At 35.7% G+C, this 25,487-nt stretch overlaps 1 protein-coding gene across 1 annotated transcript in view; it reads right to left on the minus strand.

Moving 5' to 3' along the window:
• Positions 1-12,914: 12,914 nt before the first annotated feature.
• ATMIN7 (HOPM interactor 7) overlaps positions 12,915-25,487 on the minus strand; it is a 52,385-nt gene continuing 39,812 nt past the window's right edge. Inside the window, exons 27-34 of the mRNA XM_089167749.1 lie at positions 21,599-21,765; positions 21,215-21,510; positions 20,640-20,815; positions 19,484-19,600; positions 15,716-15,852; positions 15,294-15,621; positions 14,833-14,928; positions 12,915-13,750 (exon numbers count right to left, since the gene is read on the minus strand). Coding sequence (XP_089023875.1) covers positions 13,688-13,750; positions 14,833-14,928; positions 15,294-15,621; positions 15,716-15,852; positions 19,484-19,600; positions 20,640-20,815; positions 21,215-21,510; positions 21,599-21,765 — 1,380 coding nt within the window. The 3' untranslated portion in view covers positions 12,915-13,687. The remainder of the gene's footprint in view (positions 13,751-14,832; positions 14,929-15,293; positions 15,622-15,715; positions 15,853-19,483; positions 19,601-20,639; positions 20,816-21,214; positions 21,511-21,598; positions 21,766-25,487) is intronic.

Below are 25,487 nucleotides of genomic sequence, written 5' to 3' on the forward strand. Positions count from 1 at the left end.
GGTGACCGCTGAGCGACAGAGAAGAAGAACTATTTGCTGGAAAAAAGAAGAAATATTTTATTTGAAAACTTATATTGTATCGTCATCCTAACCGTCCAAATCTGATCCAATGGTTATGGAAACGCGATGATGAAAAATCTACATTAGGGAATTCAAACATTACATGAGCAACTTGGGACTGCAACTTGATTGGCTAAGTTAGGTAAGAGGTAGTAGTTTTAATTTTCATTTGAAAATTTTTTAGTGATGTGGATCAATTATACTTCTGGATTTTCATATTCGGGACAATGAGTCCTACAAGAAAGGTTAGATGCGGGCATGCTTGTATGCCGGGTAGCCGCTTCGATGGCAAAGTCAGATGACGAATAAAGTGAGGTCTCGTGCAAAAGCTACATAAGATTAAACTCAGAGTGTATTGGATGCTTACCGGAGGGGTATGTCTATGCTTTTATATTGTAAATGTTACATTTTATATATTTGATAAGTTAGCCCGACAAGGACTGTTGTTTCTCCTAGGATCATGCTTCTTTGTTGTTGGTCCCATTCAATCAGTTGCTGAGTTGACCTTCTATATCAAGGATGATTGCTATATATGTGGCGTATGTTACGCTTTTGGTCATGGATGATCGGCATCTGCCTCGATTAACTAGCATGTGGAGCCCCATCTGGTTAAACCGATCGGATAGAAGAAATCTTCCGTATCATTTAGTGTCATTCCTTGAGTTATCCAACTTATCAGATAGATCCATTCTTACTAATGCCGTTAGTCTCAATCTCAATATTACCCTTTCATTCTGAGTTTATAAACATTGTTCATGATGCATGTCTCCTAAATTTTATAAGGGTTTATGAGTCACAAATAGTAGAGGCAGACCAAAAACGACTTAAGCGTAAGTTTTATGGTTAAAGATTATTCTCCTCCTTTTGAAATGCTATTGAGATTTTCTGACAGCAGAAGGCGTCTTTGATATATGTTTACCTTATAAATAGTCAAATTAATAAATTACATAACTCCAACAATGGCATTAATTTTAGGAGTAATTCAAGAGGTGAGGCTGAAAATTTACTTGTTTATTTTATATGTAGTTTTAATATTTCTTGGTGAATTAAATCACTCTTTAGGGCTAAGCATTTCGAAGGTAAATTTTTTTTTTGTAAGAAAATAATTTTATTGAGACAACAAAGCCAAGACAACAAAACTGTAAAGAGACCACAACTAAGGAGACGAAATGAGCCACAAAGTGGAGATCCGCTACTAACTCGGCCCTTCAGGTTAGGTGATCAGCGAAATGTTGATATGCTTAAAAACATAAGTAAAACAACATTCTTCAAATCCATGCCCCACATCAAGGGCATTTCAAAGGTACTTATGACATATGTGCATGTCACTTTGGAATGACTAGTGACAACTTGTAATGCATGTAACTGGAATGGTTTTCCTTTAGAAGGGGTGAATTGTGTAATCAACTTCACCATAAAAAAAAAAATTATGTGGTCCTTGTATCTACTTACTCTCTCACCCTGTTTTAATGAGTCTTCATCAGCTCCCCGCCCCCTTGATGCTTCTTTTTTTTTTTTTCTTCGTCCAATAGAAGATTCCTCACTTGATGCTTCTGAACCATAATGGGACCTAAAGTGAACCCCACTAAAATTCTACTTCTTATTTTATTTCAATATTTTAGTAGGCCCCACCACTACTATGAAGTGGGAAAGTGTCAAAGGAACATATTATTCCTTTCTAACGGAGAGATGATCTAGACTCTGTTTCTAAACCAAATAATTCTATACCATTGTGTGAGAGGTCTTCATTTTTTTTTGGGTCAAAAGTTCAACATTTCATTCATAAACTTGAAAGAAAATATAGATAAAAACACCAAACAAAAGAAGGGGAAAAAACCAAAACTAAGGGATGGGTCGAGCCCAATAAACCCTTAGAATACTGGTTGTGACAACCACAGAACCAGACAAGCAAACTGGATATGATATACATATCCACCACCACCACCGCCCTGGGGGACACACCACAAAGGTAGACACCTATGCAGACAAGAACATGCCACAAGGGCTTACATATCACTCGCCTCAAGGGCGAAACACGCCACAAGAGCGGATACAGAACACGCCCCATGGGCGAAGACAGAACAAGCCACAAGGGCTTACATACCACACGCCACAAGGGCAGATACAGAACACGCCTCATAGGCGAAAGCAGAACACACCACAAGGGCACCAACTCAGCTATTGAAGCGAAAATCGCCGGAACTTGTTTCTGGACTCCCATCTTGAAACCGCAAACATGGAACCACCATCAGCAGTAAACGAAAAAAACCAGAAAACACGACCAAACAAAGCTCGCATCAACCACCGTATCTCTTTTTTTATTTTTTATTTTTTTTATAACCGGAATCTGCAACCAATGAAACAGAGAGAAAAAACCGATAAAAGAGATGGAAAAGTGCAAAGATAAAAAACAAGAAACGATGAGGACGATGCAGAGGAAAACGCAGAAGGTGAAATGGGAGAAAAATAGAGGCAAAAAGATAAAGAGAGGGAGGCGGAAGAGAGGCTGATAGCCTCAGGTGAAGAAAGGCAGAAAAAGAAAGAGAGGGAAGTGGAGAGAGAACTGGACGAAGAAGAGAGGCTAAGATCGAGCAGGAAGAAGAGGCGGAGAGAAGCGGCGCTAGGAGTTTAGGGCTTTTTCGCCTCAGCAAAGAGAAGCGGAGGAGAGAGAGTCTAGGGCTTTTTCGACGCCTTTTGTCTATGAGAGAGAGTCTTCATTACATATGTGCATGTCAATTCAAACCGCAATTTGTAATGCATGTAATATTGAACATTTTCCCTTTATAAGGGGTGAATCATGTGGTCATTTCATCCATCTACTCTTTTACTTTGTTTCTAGACTAAAGATTCTCCATCAATGTGCCCCGAAGGAAGTCTCACGTCTGAGCTTCTATGCACACGCAATTTTCTTCACTTCCCTCCCTTGAGATTATGAACCACAGGTCCTTGTGACTAGGTTGATGACGACCCTAAAGCGATTTCTCCACATAGACCATAAAGTTCAACCTCTCTTTCAGGTCAATCGCACAAAAAAAAACCTTTGTCAAGATTTTCAGATAGCTTCACTTACAATGATATTGATTTATTTCTTCCAAGTAGGATAATTAACCCAAGAATTTCTTATATCATGAAAATAATAACATGCTTATGTTCATAAAAAGAGAATTACAAACAACAAAACCATTGTTTGTCTTTGTAAAACTGCAAGGTGAAGAACACCTTTAACATTAACAATACCTTAACCTTAACCTTTAACATTAACTTGTAATTGATTATTTATTTTATTTTCCCGGGAAAATCAACTTGTATTTTATTGGCTTTGGGTGCAAGAGTAGGAGCATTAGAGAAGCCACATTTCTTGAGAAAATCATCCCTTCAAATTTTAAAAATATGAAACAGAAAAACTTTGAAACTTGTGATTGTCATGGTGGATAAAGTGTCTCATCCTCCATCTACTAATTAAAATTATCTATACCATCTATTTTTATTAAGAATAATTAAAAAAAGGTTTCACCCCGCCCCGGGGGGGTTGGGCTTTTTGTCTTTTAAACCACCAAAACCTCACCCCCCCCCCCCCCCCCCCCCAAAAACCAAAAAAAAAAAAAAAACTACACAAAAAAAAACCAACCCCTCTTTTAAAAAAACAAAAAAAAAAAACATGGTAAAATGAAAAATAGTTAAATACCCCACACTTTGATGCTTCCAACTCTTAACTTTGAACCATCGAAAAATAATATGATTAACATCATTGAACACATGCACAATTATTCAATTATTTCATGTATATACCTATGCACAAAATTGAGAATAAGAAATTGAAAATTCATTTATGCTGGTGCTCTTGTAAACATTTTTGTCTTAGAATGTTGCAAAACCTATAAAACTGGGATTTGTTCCCTATTTTACCAAAAACTCCTTTTTTATTTTTTTATTTTTAATAAATAGTGTATGTCTGAATTCGACAATCCATGAATCTGTCAATAATTATAGTCCCTTTGTCCCTACATGCAAGATTCACACTTTTAATCTATCAAAAAACCAAAGAAGAAAAAAATAAAAATCCACGTTTTCCATATAAAATAGTCGTCCATAATTAATGAGAATAAAAATAATATAATATAAAGATAAATGATCCAATTTGAACAAGTTTCAACAAATCCAAAAGGAAAATTTGTTGAAATTGATAAAAAAATTTCGATAAAACACGTATCATGCGTGAATCATAACTTCCCCTTCCCTTTTGAGCCGGTTGTGGGTGAGGAGGGATTTGAACTCCGAAACCGTGGTTACGCCAGGGTACAATTTTTACACAAAGGTCTGCCACTTCGAGTCTTTTAACTAAATTACACCAATCTACAATATGGGTACTTGCTCTAAAATCTCAGTGGTTAAGCTTTCCATATAAAATACTCGTCCATAATTAATGAGAGTAAAAAGAATAAAATATAAATAATCCCTATGATATACATCCCCTTGTTTAGGGAAAAGGAAAAACCAAGTTATTTGTATTCCTTCAATGTGAACTTTGATAATGTCAAATTACTACATAATGACGACTTAATAGTTCAATGCAGCTAGGGTGACTTTCTTAGGGTAAAAATCTTTGACATTGGATTCGTCCAAGTATAACTCTCTCTTCTTATATTAAATACTAACTTTGGTATTGTCAAATTATTAAACAAACGATGGGATATAAATGATGACCTAGCATATAGATTATTATGAGAGGTGGTGCATACACATTTTATGTATGGTTCAGATCTATTCTCTCACTCCTTCTAAGATAGTAGATTCCAAATGGAGGGAGTGTATTATTAAAAGACTGTCCCACCCATAGATGCTTCGATTCAGACTCTAATTATGGGTTCAGAAGAACAATTAGATCTCCTCCTCAGGTCTAGAACTGTCAATTTTCTTGCTGTTTATCCTAATTTTGAATAATTCTTTCATAGATAATTAATAATTTATATTTCTAACGACAAGAAGAATGATATGATCTCATTAGTATCTTAATTATAAATTTATCTACTTATTTATTGACAAATCTTAAATAATCAAGAAACAGTTGAAATATTACATTATAAAACTGCAATGGAAGGTCAAGTACTCTACTGATCATCTTCCTCATCATATCCCATCATAACTTTATATTTCTACACAAGCTTGATGCCCATCAGCCCCGGGAGAGAGAGAGAGAAGAGAGAGATGGGAACTAACAGTTTCAAGGTATCAGCCATGATGCCAAATGCCTGGTTTTACAAGCTCAACGACATGGAAAGAACAAGAAAGAAGCAACACAGCAATAATACTCTTCCTTCTAAGAATCAGTATCACCATCACCCAACAAGAAATCAAGCATATAGAGAGCCCAAAGTCACTAGTTCAGACAGGAAAGCTAAAGCTTCAATGAGCACCAATTTACCAGCAGCACTACCCAGTAGTGCTAAATCACCATCATCATCAACCAAGAGAAGAACCAAAGTGGTGCCTGTAAAGCCCTCTTCATCAAGGATTGTAATCATCACTTCTGCGTCTGTTGATTGCACTTGTCGCACACTTGACTCAGTCAGAAATGTCTATACCTCAAAGGTTCGTGGAAAGAAGGCAGAAGAGATTCCAGTTCCTGCATCTGAAACATCAACATGATGACAGCATCTGAGAATTATTCATGAGGTGAGCAAACAGAAGGAGCTTCAGCAAATAGAGTTTGACTTTGATCTCAAGGAAATTCTTGGGTTGAAATGACTTTGCTTCTCCTTACTTTTGGCCTTTTAACTTCTGTTGATACCTGAATCCCTCCACATATGTTTACCCAAAAAAAAATAAAATCCCTCCACATATATGTTCAAATATGTTAGAATTTTGTTTTCCTTTTAATGAAAAAAAAAAAAAAAATCTCCAATGCTTTTCCTCTAAAAAACTAATGTTGAAAAAAATAAGAATTGGGATTTTTCTGCAGCCATAGAATGTGATTCTTTCATGGTGTGGGGTTTCATATGGATGTAGAAGAGATACTGGGAGGGTATTTGGAAAATACAATAAACTTAACCCAAGTTGGATGAAAACTTTGTCCAAAACTCTTACCATGTTTAGGTAGTATAAGGTAAAGTTGCAATTCACATTGGCCATTTTCATGCTTATATGACCAAAGTTCATATAAACATATGATTATGGGATTTTTTTTCTGTTGTTTTACATAAAAATATGTTTCATAGTAAGTATCAAACACATGCAGAACGAAAAATTGTCAAGGAAAAAAAAAGAAAAGAAAATTAATACAGGAAAGGACAATAGGATTGGGACTCCTAGTTTAAGAATGAAAAACAGAATTTCGACAAGTCTTCATGCTTCCTCTAATGACAAGGCTCTCTCCTTTGTCATATTCTTTCTTTAGAGCGTGAAAATAATATTAGAGATGGATAAATAAAAACTAATTGAGACTAATAGTATTACTAGTAAGGGGTCTAAATAATAAATTGAAAAACTCAAGGGATGGGATTAATATTAAGAGGTAATTGAGGAGGTGATGATGACAAATTCCCCTAACAAAATTACATGATATAAAATGGGTCATCAATTGCGTGAATTTAAAAGGAGATGGCGTTTTTGTTTCGCAGATTGTAATTTAAGCAGGTTCGCCAACTCTAAACACTCCGTCTATACTAAGACATCATCCAATCTGATGCATGGAGCATATATGTAAGAAGCCCAACCTTAATGTTAAAGCTAATGCCTCATCCATAAATGGATATTGAAAGTGGACCGGTTCAGATATGGCCAAACGGGCTCACCATGGTGATTCTTGCTGATTATAAATCAAAGCTTGCCAAAATCTCCATTAGATATGAGCTAGGATTTATTAAGGGTGGTAATATGGTACTGAAACCGTTTAACCCTACCAACTGTCGCTGCTTAAACCGCACCGTTTCAAATTTTGTGGACGTCATCTATTAAACAAGCATTTCTTTGCTTAAGTACACTCATGAAATCAATACTTTGGATTCTTGTGGCAATATTACAAATTAGAAGATTAGAAGAATTGGTGTTTTATACTGAATCGTGTTGTTTTTCTCATACCGATTTTACACCGAAACCATACCAAACCATTTTTAAAATATCATTTTCATATCGATACTGTATAAATTCCGTACGGTATCGTTTCTGTATGATAGTTTGAAATACGGTACGATACGATAACGTACTGAACTATTGGTGCCATACTGTATTGGCACCCTTAGGATTTATCTTCGCAAAGGCTGGCTAGTAGCTTGGTCCCCTTCCCCTGATCAAAGTAACAGCTCCAACAATAATCTAAACTAAAACGGTTTTCTCTTTCTCATTGTTGGTTACTAAAATCTAATTGAAAAGTGCAAATCAAAATCCCCGACTTCGAACACGGAAATGAATTTAAATGGTATGCGCTTAGAGTCTATAAATTGAAAGCTAAGCGAACAAATTCGACAACAGTACATAATGCAACCACCGTTTGTTTTTAGATATAAGAGAGTCTATTTGTGAACCATTTCTGGTTCTTTTTCGGCTTGTCTATCAATATACAACGCAGATGCTTTTCTATCGGTAGTGAGTCAGTTTCCTTAGTTTTTCTGTCTCCCTCTTCTACTCTGCTCATTCTTTGAACAAGAACTTTTTGGGTTTGCCAAAAATTGCTTACTATATTGGAGTTATTCCCATGCATCTTTCCTTCCATTATGGAAGTGGACTAGGATTTTGGATTGCAATTATAAATAGCTATGATGGGGTACTTCTAATCACTTAAGTTTTTTGTTCTTTTCTCTTTCCACAAGAAAGAAGTACGGTTGGAAAGACGAGAATATTGGAGAATGTTTCGTCATTTTGTGCGTTTTAACATTCAAGATTTGATTAATTTTCTTTAACATACGTCTGGTGTAAAGTATACAAAAATATTTTAAACACTATACTATATTCCAATCTTTATACGGAATTCAATTAAGGTTTTGAGAAAAATCCAAAGTTACTCCAACAATTAGTATCAGAGCTAACTATATATAATTAGAATCATTGTTTCGCCTAAGTTATTATTATTATGTTTTTTATATTTTATTATTTAAGTTTCAATAGTTGATTTGATTTTCGATATGCAAAATTATTTTAACACTATACTATATTCCAATCTTTATATGAAATTTGATTAAGGTTTTAAAAAAAATCTAAAGTTACTCCAACAATTAGTATCAGAGCTAACCATATAGGATTTTTGCCTAAGTTATTATTAATTTTTATATTTTTATGTTTCAATAGTTGATTTGATTTTAGAATGGATATAATGAGAGGATTCAGGATTTAATTGAAACCCAAAATCATTATGGAACAATGTTCAGTTGATTTGATTTTTTATTGTGATCAAAATGGGAAGATTGTATTAATTTGTATGAATTGTTAATCTATAAAATTATTTATTTATTATATATTTTAGATTTTTCATAAATTTTTTGATATGGGATGATGAGATCATGAATCTTGTCATGTGTCAAACTTCAAGATTTTGTTTTCTTCTCTCTCTACAAGAAAGAGACACGATAGAAAATACAAAGAGATTGGAGAAGATTTCGTCACTTTGTACGTTTTGACATTCAAGATTTGGTTTAATATTCTTTAACATACGTCTGGTGTAAGGTATGCACAATTCTTTAAACATTATATTGTATTATAATTTTATATGAAATTTCAATTAGGGTTTTGAGAGAAAAACTCAAAGTTACTCCAACAATTGGTATCAAAGCAAATTTTGATGTCATTTACTTTGTATATTTTTTTATGCATACATCCATGTTTTAAATTGTTTGATGCTGACAAACAAAAAGTTAATATCAAAATATTATAAATATTTTTTAATTACTCTTTTAATGGTTAACAATCTTGTGCTAATGACTCTTTGAATGTGAAATCAACAAATAGAACAATACTAGCATCGTTTAAACATTTCTGAATACTATGATCGGAAAAAATGACACTTAAGAAACAATAACTCCCAATTTGATAAAGTTTCTTAAATGCGGAAGATTCACATTCTTTATGACTGAAGCGTCTTCTTCCACCTGACGACGAAAACCTTAAAACCAAATGTGATTCGAATTCCCTTCGTTTCACATAAGTCAGACTAGTTTCGTTGTCATTAAGGCTATGAAAGAGCTCACCACAGTAAATGCATTGATAATATCAACCACCGTGAATCAAAGCATCTTAAGATTGACCAAGGACTTTCCTTGTGAACCAATCAATCTCCCGAGAAGTTTCAAGGGAGACATCTTTACCGGTATCCATAAGGTCCTCAGTAATTGGGAGAAATGGTCCATTTGGAATAGGGGATCTATCTGGTCCGCCATTAAACTCCCAAATAATGAGAGAAAATAAAGATTGTTGAAGCCTCTACAAAGGAGAGAATAAAAATAGGAAGACGGTGAGATTACGCCTTTGCAATAAGAGAAGAAAAAGATAATGACGAGTTCAAGATTTTGTTTTCTTCTCTCTCCACAAGAAAGAGGTACGATAGAAAAATGAGGAGATTGGAGAAGATTTCGTCACCCTGTACGATAGAAAATTGTACATGTATCTCACAGTTAATCATACGAAAGAACAATGATAGATGGATTATAAAAATCCATAAAAACATCAATTAAACTCTGGATACAGGAACAACTCGTTAAATTCCAGTTTATGGGCAAAAAATGCTTCCTTTCCCTATGATGGCTCCCAACCAGTAGTTATCCCTGAATTTCTAACTGAGAAGATGGATTTGCCTAAGATTGATGGCTCCCTGAAAACTCTAAACTATGGTTTTGCTCCGGCAACGATCATGAACCACTTGAGTCTGCAGTTGGGATGAGCACTTTCCATGATTAAATCGTTAGATTCCCGCATGGATTCCGACGCTGGGATTTCGAAGAATTTGAAGAAAATGTGAAGAAGATTGTCTTAATGGGAACCGGTCCATTGGGATGTAGCCCTCGTGCCTTGTATGACTCTGATGAGAAAAGAGCTAATGGAAAAAGAGTGTGTGCATGAGATCAATAAGTTCATCATTGAGTATAATCGTGTGCTCTCAGAGAAGCTGACCCGACTCAGATCAGAGCTGCAGGATACTCAAATCGTTTTTTGTGATGTTTACAAAGGAATGATGAAGATTATAACTGATCCGAGTTGATACAGGTTCAAAGAAGTGAGTCGTGCTAGTTGTGGTAGTGGAAGATACGGTGCTGAGATCAGCCATGAGTCACCAGACAGGATTTGTGAGAATGACTCAAGTCATGCGTGGTGGGATTTAGACAACCCACAAAGGCAGTGAACAAGTTGCTGGTCGATTCAATCTGGTCCAACTGGTATTTCTCTAGGTCAGCTTTGAAATCCAATCACAGTTGAGAAAATGACATAGATATCTCACGTAGCAACCTCACGAATTTGAAATTTGTTTTCTCCCGCCAATTAGATTTAGGGTTTTGTTCGCGCCTGTCTGCACGGACGAATTTGATTTCTCGCATTAATAGGTTTGGAATTTTGTTCCAGAATGACACCCGTTAATAAAAATTCTTTCAGTTGAAAAGTATGGGCAATTTAGTAATTATGTTTCTTCTGTGTAGAAATTAGAAATCTTATTTAAATTACAAAACCCATCTCAGGCTGAATTGGATTTTGGGTCTTTAGTGAATTTCAAAATTCTTTTTAACTGAATTGATTTAATTAATTACCATTTTGCCCGACTTTATTGCTGTTAGATTAGAATCACAAATTCACAATACAATGCATGAAATCTGCTGAATGCCACATAAAAATAATAGAAATAGCAAGGAGAATGTATCAAAAATACACACTCATACAATATTAAAACCAATATTCCAAATATTGGCAGTGGTATTGGTCAGGGTATGAGAAGGGCATTTTAAGATATATCTCTCAAATTTATCAGAGAGAAAGAACACATGAAGAAGCTTAGGATGCTTGCTTGTACTACTATATTAAAGTTCGATCAATATGACATTAGGTGGTAAGATTTGATATCCACCACACTAGGTGACATATCAGTTAATGCAGGATTTCCGGGTTAATTACTATCAAATTTAAACCCAACTAGAGTTGTCGAAAATTGAGTCTTCAACTGTTCAATACATTCTTCATGACTAAAAACAAAGGAGGAAGTGACCAATATGGTAGGTTGGTAAATTTTTTTTGATAGACTGAGTTTTATAATGAAAAATTGACGTGCAACTAGTCTAAAAACCAGGAGTTCCAAATTCAACTGTTGGATTTGGCGTATCATTCTTCCATATTATGAATGCATGGACGCTTCCATAGGTAGACACCAGAGCACAAGAACAGATGAAAGAGGGGACTAAGATGTTATGGCAGTTTTCAACTCAACATGATGCATTCTTCATTCCCGTTGGGTTATATTAATAAAGTAAAATATAATCTTCGAAGAAAATGATACTTGTGCTAACGGTCCTTATTTAGCATGAACCAATCCATACTTGTGCTTGGTACTTGCATTACAATTTTTCGACTCCTAAGGCATTATTGTATCGTTTGTTAGATGATGCATCAGATTAATGAATGGGAAGCAATCCCCCATCTTCTTGCTAGGTACTCGCAACAATCCAATGACTTGGTGTAAATGGTGGAATACTATTTCATTGACCTACGATGTTAGTTGTGTCATTTCGAATCCAAAACATGTTAAGGATAACGTGATTAGTGGTTACAACCAAGGTATATTATATCGCCGAAATATCGTGATATTTTGGCAAAAAATTGGCATGTCGCTCAAGGGCCACATGAAATCAAACATCGAAATGACAACAACCAAAAGTCATTGGGAAATCGCCGAACTGGCAAAATAGCGGCAAAAATCAAAACTTTTGTTGCGGCTCTTCACTTTCTCCGACTTCAACAACGGGAATGCCTTACAGCCCTCACCACTGCCGCTCTTCTCCAGCACCACAGGTCCCAAGTACATTTGCAACCTCTTTTCTCCGGTATCTCTCTCTCTCTCCCACACTTTGTCGCCTCTACTATCTTTTTTTTGAGTCTCTCTCTCTCTCTCTCTCTCTCTCTCTCTCTCTCTAGTTTTAGGTGAAGCAGTAGGCTAGTAGTGAGATTTTTGGCAATTTTATTGGAGTTCTACCGCCATTCTCTCTCTCTCTCTCTCTCTCTCTCTCTCTCTCTCTCTCTCTCTCTCTAGTTTTAGGTGAAGCACTAAGCCAGCAGCGAGATTCTCGGCAATTTATAGAATTCCACCGCCAAAAGACGCCTAAATAATGGCAAAATGTCATCATGTCAGTGGTGTTGCCAGCCACCGACACACAATACATGCACGGCAGCACCGATTATGAGAAATTCACCCATCCACATGGGATGTGTGAACAAGAAAAGTTGTGTACTTTTTGGTCGACATTTCGAACCTTGGTTACAACTTACAACTCAAAGGTTGAAAGTTATGTTTTTATGGTCGTGACTACCTAGTTTTTATTTACAACTAGGATTTTAACACGAAAAGTAAAATTCAGTCCATTCATTCACAAAAAAATAAGAACAAATTGCATTAACACCCCAAAATGAAGGCTTTAAAGCACTGACATCCTACTTTATGTTTATAAAATACAGATACCCTAAAATTCATTAAACACATTAGTCAATTTTGTTAGTGAAACAGTTAACCCACTATTTACTTTTTTATAATTCCAAAATGCCTTAAAAAAATCTGAGGAAAATAAAAAAAAATCCAAAAACAATGTCTTCATCAAATAAGTTCCATAGATCAAACATAATAGATCTCATATGTATTTTAAACATCGATTGGGGTGTTTTTTTTTTCTTCTTTCAAATGATAATAAAATTCTTGGAAGGATACTATAATCTTTATGATAATATAACTAACCATTCTAACAGAATAGACCTCATGTGTTTTTTAAACATAAAGTAGAATGCCAGTGCTATAAAACCTCCATTTTGAGATACCGTGCAATTTCCTCAGACAAGCAAAGTAATTTTCATTTGAAATTTTAGATTTCACTCAAGTCATTTTTAAACCCAAAAAATCGACAATTTGCACTTGCGTCCATGTCACACCCAAAAAAAAACCAACGACAAACTATAGATTTTGGGAAATATCCATTCAATCGTTAAATTCCGTCCAAGTAAGAGAACTTCGATCTGACGGTCTAGAAAAAAAGACGGACTCAAACTCCCACATCACTCCAATTGTAACCCTCCCTCGTAGATCAAAAGCATTACATTGCGAACAAAAGAATTACATCATCATCTTCTGGTTCACGGATACAAAATCTGAAGAACAGGGTGCAACGCTAGGATTCTAAACCCAGACCACCATCAACTACTTACACCAATCTGATCGCCTAGAAAACCTAAAAGAACATTCACAAGATCATCAGTTTTAAATTCCGACATTTTTGTCATATAAATTGGTTTTCATCTATAATATGTCATTTACATCTGGTCTCAACGCCAGCCTATCTGCAAAAATGGGATGAGATCTTTGGATTCAAGGTGGAGAACTGACTTGCCAAGCCTGCGGTCAGGAATACTGATGCCCCAAACTGGAGAAAAAAAATCATAAACAAAAATCCGAGCATAACTATGGTAAGAGTGCAGCAAGTTGTGTTCTGAAGAGATCACCAAGAGCTCCACGAACATCCATCTGAAACAGATCAAGACACCATTCATCATCATCACCAATTGAAAGAGAAACATGAATTAGTAATCTGAAAGGTGTGTATTATTGGGTTGGCGTAGTGCAATAAAAGAAAAGCCTCAGGTTACATGTATGGACAAATGATAGGCTGGCTCCCTTGCAGAATACCTGAAACATGAGATGGTACAATTTCCCTTGTATACTTTGAGAACAGGGAGAGACATACACCAAGTCATGAAAAAACTCAGTAACCGTATATGACCATCAAATGGTTAAGTTGCAATCCATGCAACAGTTGGGGACACTAGTCAGAAAGCCATTTCATAGGCAAGTCCATTCAATAGTATCAATGATGACTATTTCATATATAGTTGACGCTGCATTGAAGCAAACCAAGACTGTTGAGGTGGGGCAGAAAAAAAGGAGACACCAGTAAGGCACCAATCCAAGTAAAGCCACCCGGATACTTAGCTTCCATTTAAGTAAGATCTCAACAGCATTAATCTCATAACCCGTGCAATAAGGTAAACAGTAGGTTAGACGAGTGGCTAGACCGTTTAGAGGCCAGAATCATGTGCAATAAAGGTTGCAAACTTCTACATTGGCAGCTTACAAAGGGTACAAATAAATTAGGAACTTCAAGTAGAAGTTGGAATGTTAATTTTTCTTTTCATTTTCTTTTTTGGGGCTTGGTGTATTGTAACTTTATAAGATCCAATAACCAAGTGAATATTAGAGTGACACATCTTTCTTGTCTTGAATGACAAGTAGGATCAAAAGAAAAAAGATCAGAGCTGCAATCAGTATAATTGACTCTTTCTTGATGAGAATTTTAGATCTTCAAGGGAATAATAAGATCCAGTATTTAGTTTATTATCTTACTTCAAACCAAAAGTACCAGATCTTATCCAACAATAAGCCATTCTTTTTTTTTTTTTTTTTTTGTGTTGTCTGCCATTCTAATTTTATATTTTTCAAAGGATTTGATGCAGTCAATATGGCCCAATTGGGATTAATCTGGTAAGTAGTTTCAGAATTACATGATTTAAAACTTATCAAAAAGGTTTGTAAAGGGGAGGAAGAATTACCTGGTCACAACATACAAGTCTGGTGATCAGGGGATAGAACTCCCTCAGATGTTTCCTGAAAATCTGACGGTTCATCATGCACATTCCGTTAAGAACCTGCAAGAGGCCGAAAAGGCATATATCTCATTAATGATCACAATAAACAGGGAATGGAATTTGGTGCCTTTAGATGATTGAACGTCATTATAGACAGTCTGGGTAATTCGTAGACTTTACCTACATAATAAGGGCACACAACACAAGATAATCTAACCTTCGTCTTAGGTTATCAACCTAGCCCTCGGATATAGAAAGGATGGGCCAGGTAGATGAAATTTATTAAAAAGTACTAGATGGACCACAGCATTTCATAAATTATTCATGTGGTTGAAGCAAATTGTACCAGCAGCAGTTGTAAACTGTTGTACATTCAACAGAATGTAACAGACAAGTAAACTGTTTCAATCAGAAAAATTCCGCACCTTAACAATAATTGGAGAACGCAACTCTAGCACTCGGTGAATATCCACATTAGCTTCCCCTGTGCCAGACTGAAGGTCAGATGCTTCCTTCAGAATCTGCCCACAGAAAGACACCAGTTTTTCTTCTGCCAGGCTTTCAACCCCTTCTTCCACATTCGAGTTTTCAGCAGAGGTAAGAAAATTGGCTTCAGCCCCATGGCCATCATTGGGACCACTCGCATCCATAGGCTCTGATCTATCAGAATTAATTACTGAAGTTGTCTTCTGTAAGATATCCAAATAAATACAAGTTCCAGCTAGTTCTTGTCGGAGAAGGTTTGAAGGTGGCCTGTCAACATGGGTATGTTTGTAAATATTTCAAAAGCATCTAGAGAGCAGACAAAATTTTAGCATTTGAAAATGATAAGCCAGACCCATGATACCTTTCCGCAGGAATATGATGCATACGCAGTCTGAAGTTTGAATATGAGTTATACGAAGCAGCAAACTCCAAAACAGACAGCAAAATGTCCATCACGGTAACCTTCTGGGTAGCATTTAACTTGCTCCAGTATTTCTTCTGCATTTATCAAATGAAGAACCAGCTAATGTATAACTGCATTATACATCAAACTAGAGAAACCTTTTTATTTGAGGTTTCGAAGCCAAAGATAAAACCTTATGTCAAAGTTTAATAAGAAAAAATCAAATTATTTTATCCCTCATGCAAGGGTATTTCCCTTCGTATTTCTAGCCATCCAGATATTTAAAAATTTCTTTCGACTTCTATTTAATGGATTCTAAAGTTGTATTCCAATTTCCACTATTCTATCACGTGGCTGACTATGTTCGCACAATAATTTGTCATGGAAACTCAAGAGCCCCACTTGTCCACAAAACTTGGGTTCCAACCCATATCAGCCACTTATAAGATATTTGAGCTGTCACAAGGCTGTAACCAAACATGAATATTCCTGTGATGCAGTGGCACTCTCGGCTGAATAACCCTGCCATATCTAACCCTTGGATGGTAGCTTTTGGTTGTATTTTGACCTGGGTTTTGGCATACACCCTATTTAATGTCTAATAAACACAATGGATGAGGTATTTTGCATTAAGATCGGTCAAAAGTACTTGTTCGTATCCTACTAGTTAGGAGACATATAATCCATTCCTCCTAATACAAAGAGTTTGTAATCGAAGTACTTTAAATTTTTCATACAATCAACATTCATCAAAAACCACACCAATAATTACATACATACTTATACTAAAATTCCACTATATTTAAGTATAAAACATAAAATAATTGGTATCTTTTTAATGAAATTTTAAATAATTACAGAAATTATTTAATAACTTTTAAATAATTTAAATAAATACTTAACAACAAAAAATAAATTCGACACCGTCACAATAGATCGAGTGATGGTCTCTTGTATATATTAGGTTCAATGTCATCTATCATGTATGAAGAGTATTTTTTTCTTCTTCTCCAAACTACGTTATATGGGAGTACTCTGGGACTCTGGGAGTACTCAAAAAGAATTCGACATGGGAACTCAAGAGCCCCACTTGATCAATTTCCATACAACAACATGCTCCTAAAGTAAACATACGTTCATTTGAAAAGAAAAAAACACATTTTGATGCTTCAACTGTCAAGAAATAAAAATTTAGGGAAGAATAAACATGTCTAATTTCAAATGATGCTTAGTTGACAACAGTCCAGCAAAATAAGAGGTTTGACCACAAAGGAGTGGACGTATTTGAGGGAGAAACAGAGGTTTGAAGTCCAAAACAGAGATTGGAAGTCAAAACTGACGAAATACCCCAGCGTTATCGACTGAGATATGTGAAATGAGTAGACCTAATTCGAGACCAGGTAAAAAAAAGACACTAGGCTGGACTAGTTTCAGTCAATACCATTTACTTTGCTTGTACCCATAAGTTTTTCGGGATTTCGACAATTTCTGTTGAAATCTCAGGGGGATTTGAACAAAGCCTTTTGCTCACTTTTCCTTCCTTTACTTTTTGTTCCCCAGCTCACTTCATCTGGGTCCCACACTTTCAAGTATCCCACCCCTTTTTCTGCTGCAAACTAATGATATCCTAGAGATTGCAAGTCTACAAGAAGCCGACAGAGCATTAGTGTTGAAAATCATTTCTAGGGGTTCTACAATGCCTAGGGTTGACTCCCCAAACCCGATGACCCCTACTTCTCTCCAGAGGCAGTTTGGTAATTTTGCTCACATTTGTGACAATTAAGTTCAGGTCCCATCAAGTTCAGTGTGTTGCCTGGACCTTATATGTAATTATATTTTCCACGTTACTTAAGAGTCCTAGTCAGGGTGAGATTTCCAATTATGTTGGGATCCCATAATCTGAGCCCACTTTAATTTCCTTTCTACTAGGACTACATGTCTACTCTTATAACTTGGAACAGAGTCTTCTACAGTTAGTTATTGAGTTTCTTATTTGAGTCGAAGTCTTAGCGAGCTTTGGATAACCCAATTAGAGTTCTAATTGGTTTTCCAATTTAGAGTCCTTTTGATTTCTTTATTTGAGGTTATAAATAAAGCTTTCAAACCATGTAATCTCTAAGTTGAAATTGATTAATAAAATTTTGAGTTTGAAGGCAAGTCAGGTCGTTGCTTCTTGGGAAGGCCACGGCAGCTGTGTGAGAATATCTTCCCCAATTCCAGCTTATATCTTCAATCTCCACCAGTAATTCAGCAGTCACTGCAGCCGCCAACCTTTCACCAAGTACAGCCCCTCCTCTTCCCTAGCTCATGACAGCCCTTCCCTATCCCTCCCGTCCTGCAGACATCCCCAGACCCCTCCAAGATTGCAAGAAAGAAAGAAAAAAGAGAGCAAAGATTCTATCATGAACCAGAGGCAGCAACTTAACTTCAACCCTAGACCTGCCTGGACCCAACCGCAAGCCCCAACTCCCAAGACCCCATATTCTCCTCTGCCGCCAGACCCTAAACTGCAATTCCCCCTAGCGGCAAGTCTTGAAACTCCTTTTACCCTAACCCCAATCCCATTCCCAGGTCTGAATTTGATTCTATAGCTACATTACTAGTTCCTCAGCCTAGCCCAACCCATTGTGGGTACTGTTTGGGTGGTCGAAACCCTAATTACTCCAAGAAATCTCCCATAAGATAGCAGGTTCTCAGGAAGACAATCTTGGAGTGAACACAATTTTAGGGTTTAATATCAAAATCAAAAGCCCTAGAATTTGATTTACATCAATTAGGCATTGCACCATCCATCTATGCTACCTTGTTGAAGAAATTCAAGAGGCAAATTGAACAAATACAAGTGGATACATTACATGGTATAGTAAGACATAAGTGAGGTTCTTCAAAAAAAAAAGGTGAGTTCTATTGAGTCCATGGAGATGTCAAATTTGTTGTTAAAACATAGTATATACTCAAGTCATTGGGGCTGGTTTGACAGAAATTAAATGAGACTTTGGCCAAGATTTTAAACGCTTTATGTACCACAAGCAGAGTTTAAAATTTCAGAAATGCTGAAATGTGGTGATATGCAAAATGAAAAGGGAAAAAAAAATATATGTAATATTTAAAGAATTAAAAGGATTGGTAGAAATTTGGTTACTTTGGTCATTTTGGCTTTTACCCCGAAATGACCATGTAAAACTCAGAAAAAATGCACCTATTTTGGGCATAACTTTTACATCTTGGAAACTTTGATCTAGCCAAATGGCATTCTGGAGTGAGCTGTGAGCAACAAAACGAGAGGACTTGGCAGGAACCTATATATCATAGTTCTACATGCACACAGGTGCCTCAACAACTTGAATCTATTCAAGCCACCAATGATGATTGGTGCCGCTCAGTGTCAGAAGGGGGTGACAGTCCACTACATTAAGCTTAATACCTTACAAAAGTCATGACAACCACAGGGAGATACGGGAAACAACAGAGAAATTAGTTTCTTAATAAGTTTAAGATAAAATTGGTAGTTTGTCATCCATTAGAAATTCATGAACTATAGTAGCGACAACATACTACCGAAATGAAGTAAACAACCATGCATGTTAATAGGATTATTTCTTGATTTGAAAATGGGAGGTGTCAGCGTTAAAACTTGAATCTATTGAAAGGACCAACAAAGGCTAAAAATGGCTTTTAAATTAGCAAAAGTATAACGGTAAGGTTTTGAAAAAAATAAGAATATACCTGAATACTGTCAATAGCACCCAGAAGTAGCAGCTGAGTGACGCATTTGCTCCTAATGGTTTCCAACAGCGGACTTTCCTCATCATCTTTAGAATCATGTTCAAACGAATGAGGGACCTGCATGATAAATAACCAAGAAAGTGATAAAAAGTTGGAGAAGGATCCACCAACAAACAAACCCATGTTGACAATATAAAGGAAAATTGCAACAGATCAAATATTTCACTCAAACTTTTTCTGCCAAGTAATTCCCCGGCTCCATTAATTTGATCATCTCTTTCTTAATCTTTTCCTTTCTTTATTAGGTGCACTATTTTCCTGGTTCTAGCAGCCCATGGTAAGAGACCACACTAAATCAGGTCCTACAATCCCCTTTTCTGTTTTTTTAAGTTGCTGCACATTCTATTAAACCCTCTCCCCCCCCCCCCCTTCTTCGTACTCTTTTTCTTCTTTTTCTTTCTTTCTTTCTTTATTTTTCAATGCAAACCACCTTGAAGACATCAAGAATTATCAAATGCAAGGAGTACATTACTGGTACCCAATCCTAAAAGGATCCTAACCAAGGCCAGGATTTTTCTAGACATTTTATACCTGGCAGGTGCCCTGTTTTGGGGCTTTTTCTGGGTAGCATCAATATATGCATTTACTGATATCTGATTAGATCCTACTGATAATTTAGGGCATAAAAGTCCCATTTGGTATTTGATGGAATCCTTGTATTGATGGAAATCCTAATTAAAATTTAAATCCTATTTTTTTCTCTTTCCTTCTATCATTCTCTTTCCATTTTTCTACAACTTCTTTCTTGATAAAATTGAGTAAAAAATATCCAGTAAGCTTTCACATTGATAATATCCAACTTCTTTGTCATAATATACACACAGCTTAGACTGTATTTTATTTTGTCAAGCATGCTGAAAATCATCATCCACTGGAGTACAGAAATCCTTGTTGATGCCCCCACATAATTGAGAAATTACTTGCCCACTATTTCATTTTCTCAAGGCAGCAGAAACATAAATATGAGGTGAAGTGAACATTTGAAATGATAAGAAGGAACCAAAAAACTCAGCATCCTCACCAGCTTAACATTTCATCAAGAGGGAAGTTATCAAAATTATTAAACAATTATTCAACTACCACATGACATAATTACCTTGACTGGGGATGAAGGTACGAGCACTTCAGAGGGAGGACTCCTAGATTTAGAGGTAAGAGTTCTAAGTAAGAGGTTGTCCATCATATTTCCCATAATCCTTTGGCCCAAAGTTTGACTTCGCTGGAGGCTCACTTCAGCAGGTTTTTGAGTTCTTCCTGATGGTGATGGCAGACCTACAAGAACAGAAGTTAAGATAAATTCTCATATAAAATACGATTTACTATATTCTTTAACAATGGGGTGAACACCCATCCAAACAAGTAGGGTCAGTAGTTCAGCATTTAGGCTGTAACATTTAGCAACAAACAAATCTTAACCCAACAAGTGCTCTCCGAACCAAGCTAGGTAGTCTCCTATCACTACGCTCACCAACCAACCAACCTGGACTTGGATTCTTATTATTCCTACCGGACATCAAAACCATAAGGATTGTTTCCAGCCATGAGTTCCCATATGACATAAGCGCTCTTGGGTGGGGTGGGCCATCATTCGCCAGGTCTTTGAGTGCCCGTCGTACCACGTGAGATACTAGGATATATCCATTTAATTGAAGAATGTGAATAATTGCATACCTTCCGATTCCTCCATGTTTAATTGCAAATCAGTTTCTTGACCATGATGGTGCAAGATTGGTGCGCTGGGATACTTCCTATGGCCATCAATACTGATGCCAGAGGATGTTTGTCCAACTCCTTCATTCTCACTAATAGACCTGAGACCATCCAATTTCCCATTATTAACAGGACTTTCAGTTTGGCCTTCACTTGTGTTGATCTCTGAATCCATGGGTAGCCCCAAATTCCTCTTTGTGTTTTCAAAACCTAATGAATTGAGCAGCTCAAGTGGTTGTGTTGTGTATGAAGCATCTCTGACAATCAATAAATTTGAATAAGTAAATAAAATGCATATGACACCAAATAGAAGCTAATACAGAACAAAAAAGAAACACTTTCTACCTTATGCTCTTTAGCAGAGTATCCCAGTCATCATGACTAAATTGGTGACCTCCAACATCAATGAGGTGAACTAAAGCACCCAGAGAAATTGATACCACAGTTTGGTCGGTCTTTTTGGCGCAATCTAACAATAATCCCAGCAGAGGAGGCAGCATAAAACAGACTTCCTGCAGACAATATGATGAAAGAAAACGAGTTGCAGTGAATATCATCCAATACATACAGTAACTCAGCCTTATCCCAACTTAATGGGGTTGACTAAATGGATCCAACAAAACAACGCATAAAATAGGGGAAGTGAAGCAATGGTAAACAAGAAATGAGGATATGAAGTACAAAAAATAAAAAAAGAAAGAAGGGGTGGCATGTTTGTTATAGATTAAGAGCCCACAAATTTCAGATATAGGTGTATATTCTATTTCTCAGTACCCAAAAAATAGCAAATCAATGCCTGAAGGGTAATGAATGAAGGATATCAAGTCATAAACTGCCTACAACAACACACATCTAGCTGTTGCTAAGTAGCCAAAATAACTGTCAAAAATACATGCAAGGAGTAAGACACAAGATATATACGTATGAGACTGTCTAAATAACACTTCTATGGATTTATTTAAACTTGTAACCTTCTTCTGATTGCCCTTCATCTGATTCCCACAAGTTATTTTGGTTGGGCATAAAAAAAGTAGCAAAGAAGTTGAAAATGATTAATTACCTTGTCATTATCAAAAGCAATCCTTCTAGAGCACATGGTTTGGGTAAATATGTGAAATAACAATATTTCCCCTTTTTTTTTTTTTTTTTTTTTTTGGGGGGGGGGGGGAATATGTTGTACTAGAAGGCAAAAAGGGGAAAATTTCCTTGATCCACTGTATTTAACAAAAAGATTTACATAACAAACAGAACCTCTACTGAGGTGCAGCCGAAGGCTGGAAACTGAATGAAAAGAAGCTGAAGAAGAAGAAGAAAAGAGAAGATGCAGGGTGTAGAGACCAGCTCCAGTAGTCTGTGTCTCTACCCCTAAAGCTTTATTTATAGATGAAGACTACAGCCCTACTCACTAATTCTAAGTATATTCCAAAAATTAAAAACTGACTTCCTAAGATTCTAAAGCCAATCCCAAAAAGGAAAGAAAATATGAAACTAAAGCTTGCACTCTAAGAAACCATGACTTGGTTTCTCGAATACCAACTCATCATGACTAGCTCTCCAAGCATCTCATAGGCTATCGCAACGCCCCCCCTCAAGCTGGAGAGTATTAACACCAACTCCCAGCTTGCAGCATCCTTCAACAAAGGCTGGACTAGGTAAAGATGTCCCCCACTTGTTCAGCAGAAACAACATATGGTGTATCTATAACTCCTCTCATGACTGCGTCCCGCACAAAATTCAAATCCACTATAATATTCCATCAAAAAGCGACCATTTTGAGACTAATTGAACATCAGATCATACAGATCATTGACTCACACAATATTTTTTTCACTTGGCCAAAGGAATCATGCAAATCCTCCTATACTTAAGAGGTGTCATAAAACATAACTTTATTTGCAATGGGAGAATCAACACTATTCCAAATCCCTACCTTAACTACAGCATCTTCACAGGTCCACGTTTCATGTGCGGAAATTGTGGCTATATCCTTCGAATCAACCTCAAGACAATCTAAATTCAAGTACTGCAGCCACACACGGTTTACATAAAAAACCACAAAACAAAGGAACTTAGATGGCCATGACCTCAGTAGAATGGCTCTGATACCATATAACAAACCAGAACCTCCACTAAGGTGCAGCCGAAGGCCAGAAACTGAATGAAAAGAAGCTGAAGAAGAAGAGAGAAGAGGTTGAAGAGAAGACAAAGGGGATAGAGACCAACTCCAGTAATTTGCATCTCTACCCCTAAAGCTTTATTTATAGATGAAGATTACAGCCCTATTCACCTACTAATTCTGAGTACATTCCAAAAATAAAAAACTGACTTCCTAAGATTCTTAAGCCAGTTCCCATTAAAAGAAAATATGAAACTAAAGCTATTGGAAAATTAGTAACTTTCTAATTCTGTAGTGCACCCAATACTTTCCAAATCTGTAACCACTTTTCCTCCAAACCAGAACTTTCTATTCTGAGACAGCTTGCACTTTAAGAAACCACAACTTGGTTTCTAGAATACCAACTCATCATGATTTGCTCTGCAAGCATCTCATAGGCTATCACAACAATTTACTTGATAAGGTTGTTTAGAAAAGTTTTACCTTGATGGTTTTAATTTTGAAAATATTCACTTACTACCTATTATAATTCTTTTTGTTCTGCCTAATAAAAATATTGATCTTAACTAACCCAAAATATCCTTTTAGAGGTTTTTTGTTCCTAAAGTTTAGTTACTATTCCTCCTTTTCTTCACCTTCTTTAAGAAATAATTTACTCTCCATTTTAATTATCAAAATCTTGTTAAAAATATTCTTGTAAAATCAATTTGGATTTTTCATACTTAACTTGGTTTTTGCTGAACCAATTTCACAATATCTTTATTATCCATTGTATCTTAATTTTTATGGGGATAAGTAATGAAAAAAAAATGGAATAATTTGTTTTCTTTTCTAGGAGTAAACTGTTAAGAAAGTTCTAAAATTTAATATAACAATTTTAAAAAGAATTTGAATTTGACAACGATTTTTGCTATCCATATTTTATTTATTTTTTCTTTTAAGGAGTAAATTATCAAAAAATAAAGAGCACGAGGAATGGTCACAAAATTATAGAAGTTATTAAAAAATTTAAATAAAGCATGAGGACTAAAATTGTAGGAGTAAATTCATGAAAAATCTTTTAGAAAACATGAGTAGTGGTTACTAAATTTTAGGAGTAAATTACTGAAAAAAGAAACTTTAAAAGGATATTTCGGGTAGTTACTGTCAAAATTTTCATTAGGAGGAAATGAAAGCGTTAAAATAGCTAGTAAGTAAATTTTTAAAAGTAAAACCCACCCAAAAATATATATATATATATATATATATATATATATATATATATATATATATATATATATATATATATATATATATATATATATATATATATATATATATATTAAATAACCTTATCAAATAATTTTTCTAAATATAGTAGATCAAAGAAATTTTCCCAAACAAAAACACCCAAATGGTTGTCAATGAGAGAATCTATATGCATAGGATAGGCTATGGTTATCAATCTTGAAATTTCAACAGCTATTGCCAAAACATTTTACTTTTGCTAGGTAACAACATCTAACTTCCGATGTGGAGTTGGCTGAACTTGCCCAAGCCTTCTCAAATTTTGAAAATTTTAACAGTTTTTGCCAAAAAAAAAAAAAAAAAGAAAAGTTTCAGTAGGGAACAACATCTTGTGTCTACCATAGGGATTGGTGAACCTGACATAAGGTGCAAAAGTCACATGCTTTAACCAGCAACAACGACAAAGCCAACACTAAAATAACTAAAACATTTCAATTCTATCTGACCTAATTAGAAGCATTGAATTAATTTCCACTGAAACGGTCAAAATTTCAATTGAAATATTTACATTTTTCAAAATCGAAAAGAAACTTCAGATATTTCGCTTTGGTACAATGTTTCAACCAAAACTAGTTGAAACAAGTTTTAGTCAATTATTCTTAATAAAATCCACTATCTCGATCAAAACCTGTGAAATATCGCACATTTTGACCTTTTTGCCCTGGTTTCACAGCTTAGGTTTCGACCTATATTTGTTGATTTCTCTTGTATTGGTGATTTCTACCCAATTTTCACCTTATTTCCACAACTCCTTTGCCTTCAAACAGTTCTTTTGCTCCTCCTTTGCCTTCAAACACCTCTAAAGCTACAATCGTTATTCATGAGCCCAAG

Source organism: Hakea prostrata, chromosome 9 (assembly GCF_041222555.1).
Source record: "Hakea prostrata isolate BN-2017 chromosome 9, UWA_Hpros_2, whole genome shotgun sequence".
NCBI lineage: Eukaryota > Viridiplantae > Streptophyta > Magnoliopsida > Proteales > Proteaceae > Hakea > Hakea prostrata.